The sequence below is a fragment of the Mus pahari genome, chromosome 14 (assembly GCF_900095145.1).
Source record: "Mus pahari chromosome 14, PAHARI_EIJ_v1.1, whole genome shotgun sequence".
Taxonomy (NCBI): domain Eukaryota; kingdom Metazoa; phylum Chordata; class Mammalia; order Rodentia; family Muridae; genus Mus; species Mus pahari.
This window is the reverse complement of record NC_034603.1, coordinates 41,866,385-41,870,727: the sequence shown is the minus strand read 5'-3', so window position 1 is coordinate 41,870,727 and position 4,343 is coordinate 41,866,385. Positions and strand designations below refer to the sequence as shown.

The following is a 4,343-nucleotide window of genomic DNA, read 5'->3' as shown; positions in this document are numbered from 1 at the left end:
AATCTCTCTAATGCTTCTGTTATTTCTTCTCAACCCCTTGATCCTTGATTCCAATCTCTCCTTATGTTCCCACTGTTTATCTGCATTTTATCACAAAATCTCTACCTACTACCTTCTTTTATGTCCTCTTTCCATCTCTATCTTAGCTCATCACTCCAGGCTACCCACTCTCATAATACATTATGGAGAAGATAATTCATAGATTCATATCAAATGAGAGTGTTAGATAAATGGATTGGACACATATCAGCGAGACAGTAGCACTGNCAGGAGTAGATGATTAGTTCTAAAAAACATGTGAGGAGGAAGATGCATTTAAGTGATGACTAGATTGGTGGCCAGTTAACCAAAAATGGGATTGAGAACAGTCTAGGGTAGAGCCACANTCTTTCNCTGACAAGATGAGCCATCACAGTGTGATCTGCATTGACAGTTAGGTTTACACTTTGGTGTTTAGAGGTGAAGAGTGACAATTTACAGAGGAATTTAATATTGAGTAGTGTGGAGTTTAAAGTTTTTAAATGTTTAGGTCATAAGTTTTTATCTTTCAAAAATTGAGAAATGTGAGGAAGATAATTGAGGGAAGCTCTTTTTCTATCATAATTTCTCTCTCACGTGAGTGGAGTTTTGACGTGTACAGTCAGGTCTGTGAGAAGCACGCAGATACCAGTTACTAGGGAATATGAAACCAGAGTGCAACATTTCTCTCATTTTCTCTGAATCATACAGAGTTGTAAAAGTGGAATGAGCCAATTCTCCTCAAGTGTTAGGCTGCATACACAGACCAACTGTATCCAAACTTGAGGAAGAAATAAGACTTCCCTGAAGAATGTTTACTGAGACACTCTGGGAACTCCAGCTTAAGGGAAAATACACTAAGTAAAGGTTGAACACATCAAAAGGCAGACTTCGTAGGACCTAGCTCTACACCATGGTCCATACATGAGTATGATCTCTTTGGGAAACAATAATTATCATCCCTTAAATTAAGTTCTAAGATGAAAGAGTTCTGAAAAATTGTTCTTGCATTTGAAACTCTTGGAGACACCTATTCTCAGATGTAGTTTTAAATGAAATATGTGGAAGGGACCTTGAGACCTCTTCAAATTACTGGTCGCCTGCTTNTGAGTACCCTCCAGAGGGCAGCCTGCACATCAGGGTTCCTGAGACTGTAGATGAGTGGGTTCAGCATAGGGTTGATGACAGTGTTGAAAATCCCAATAGCTTTATCCTTATCTGAAAGTTTGGTNGANCCAAGTCTCATGTAGTTAAACATGCCTGTNCCATAGAACATGGCAACCACAGTGAGGTGAGAGCTNCANGTGGAGAAAGCTTTCTTCCTGCCTTCAGCAGAGCGGATTCGCAGAACTGCAGTTGCCACGTGGATGTAAGAGGTAAAAATGAGTGCCATGGGGATTCCTGCCATTATGAAACCCAGTGCAAAGAGTAGCAGCTCATTGATCTTGGTACTTGAGCATGACAGCTGGAAGAGCTGAGGAAAGTCACAGAAGAAGTTATCAATCACATTGGGACCACAGAAGTGAAGTGTGGATATGGCCACAGTATGGGTCAGTGCATTGCTGAAGGAACAAGCCCAGGATGAGGCCACCAAAATTCTCTGGACTGAATGGTTCATTCGTGTGCTATAGGTGAGAGGCTGGCAGATGGCCAGAAAGCGGTCATAAGCCATGGCTGTCAACAGGAAGCAGTCAACCCCACCCAGCAGATGGAAGAAGAAGATCTGTGTGAGACAAGCTCCATATGGAACTGTAAGCTTGTGGGCCAAGAGCCGACCCAACATGGAGGGAATAGTGACACTGATGCACCCCACATCCATCACTGACAGATTCCCCAGGAAGAAGTACATGGGGGTGTGCAGTTTGGGTTCCACCAAGACAGCTNCCAGGATGCTCAGGTTACCTCCAACTGTTGTCATATAAGCCAGGAGGAAGAGTATGAAGACAACTGGCCACAGCTCTGGGGTCTCCACCAAACCCAGCAGAATGAATTCAGTAACAATGGTTCCATTGGCTCTAGGCTTTGGCTGCATGAGTTCTTTTAAGGAAACATGCAAGGAGGAAATCAACAGAACCTCTCAGTGTGATGAAAAAAATCTATATCATAGTATTTGAACACTTAAAACTTGAACTTATATTACCCCTTCCTTCCCTATCTTCCTTCCAAATGATGTAATTATATAGAAATCTCAAAAATAAAAGAAGTATATCAAAAAGTATGCAGTGTTGTTATTTTGGTATATAGTAAAAGGACTGGGAGTGCTTGAAAGTCAATAGGTTTGTAACGTGTAACAGGTCAATTTTCTAATACCCCCCCCCCCATGCACTGGTGAACACATTCTTACTTCTAAAGAAAAATAGACCAGTTTTGGCTACCATGGCAAAGGAATATTTCCTAGAGTACAATATCTGGTTCTCCTGGGAGGATGAAAAATGAGAAGGATGGCAGCATTATTGAGACCAATATTAATGGACTCATTTTACCTGAGTACCNCTTCCTAAATAAATAAATGTCTGAGCATATTGACAAATCCAAATTCTAAATAAAAATGGTAATAAACAACAGAACCAAATCAGCCAAATTCCAAAACATGCATAGGTGGTTAGCAAAAATCATCAAAAGATAATTTTTATGGGGCCAGTATGAATTGGGAAGAGCTAGAGATTGAAAGGCTTGAAGCGAGTATGGTACAAGTCGAGTGAAATGCACAAGTTTCCATGAAGTTGCAATGAATCTAGGTAGAGTATGAAGCTCTAGAAACACACATTCTTCCTTCTGGTCAGTGCCACTGGGCCACCTTGTGTGCAAACACTGTGAACAGTCCTGTGGTCCCCAGAGGACGTTCCACTCCCCTGGTGCTCTAACATGCCCAGGATCTTATGATCACCTGTGGGTAGAACACAACATCTGATTCAACACCACTGGGAGTGACTGGAACCAGCAGGATTCAGGGATGCAGGAACCATGCCTGACCAATGGCTTGGGTTCCTTTTAGTCGGTGCTGGTCTACTTTGGTTGCAATCTCAGTGGACAGCCCCACAAACACCGGACAAGGTACCACTTTTAGGTGCTCTAATATGTCCAGGATCTTAGGATCCAAGATTCCAGGATGCCAGGAGATTGGTCACACATGGATATCAGGGTCTCAGAGGAAACTTGACTCCCAGGAACTCTGACATACCCAGAATCTCAGGATCACAGGATCCTGGAATCACAGGATTACAGAGAAATCTGGACTGTGAGGAGTTCTGACGCAACTGGGAATCCAGGAAGGACAGGCTCCAATTAGATGTAGCAAGGGCAGGGAGCACTTGAGATAATCAGATGGCTGGAGGCAAGCATNAGAACAGAAGCAACAGAAACCAAGGTTACTTGGCATCATCAGAACCCAATTCCCCCGCCATAGCAAGTCCTGGATACACCACACCAGAAAAGCAAGACATGGATCTAAATTCACTTCTCATGAGATGATGGAGGACTTTAAGAAGGGAGTAAATAACTCCCTGAAAAAATACAGAAGAACACAGATAAACAGCTTGAAGCCCTTAAAAGGAAACAAAAATCCCTTAAATAATTTCAGGAAAACAAAACCAAACAAGTGAAGGAATTGAACAAAACCACCCAGGATCTAAAAATAGAAGTAGAAACAATAAAGAAATTAAAAAGTGAGACAACTCTGGAGATAAAACCTTAGGAAAGAAGTCAGGAGCCATAGATGCAAGCATAATGAACAGAGTATAAGAGACTTAAGAGAAAATCTCAGGTTCAGAAGATACAATAAAAAACATTGACACAACAGTCAAAGAAAATGTGAAATGCAAGATGATCCTAACTCAAAACATCCAGGAAATTCAGGACACATGAAAAGACCAAACCTACAGATAATAGGAGTAGATGAGAATGAAGATTTTCAACTTAAAGGCCAGTAAATATCTTCAACAAAACTATAGAAGAAAACTTCCCATACCTAAAGAAAGAGATGCCCATGAACATACAAGAAGCCTACAGAACTCCAAATAGTTTGGACCAGAAAAGAAATTCTTCCCAACACATAATAATCAGAATACCAAATGCACCAAACAAAGAAAGAATATTAAAAGCAGTAAGGGGAAAAGGTCAAGTAACATATACAGGCTGACCTATGAGAATTATACCAGACTTCTCATGAGAGATTATAAAAGCTAGAAGATCCTGGGAATATGTTAAAAGGACCCTAAGAGACCACAAATGCCAGCCCAGACTATTATATCCACCGAAACTTTCAATTACCGTAAATGGAGAAACCAAGATATTCCATGACAAAACCAAATTTACACAATCTTTCC

General features: G+C 41.1%; 1 protein-coding gene across 1 annotated transcript; it reads right to left on the bottom strand.

The window, feature by feature from the left end:
- Nucleotides 1–1,102: 1,102 nt before the first annotated feature.
- Nucleotides 1,103–2,062, bottom strand: LOC110332611 (olfactory receptor 3A1-like). Its single transcript, XM_021213889.1, has one exon. The coding sequence runs from the start codon at nucleotides 2,048–2,050 to the stop codon at nucleotides 1,103–1,105; it is 948 nt and encodes a 315-aa protein (XP_021069548.1). The 5' UTR covers nucleotides 2,051–2,062.
- Nucleotides 2,063–4,343: the final 2,281 nt, after the last annotated feature.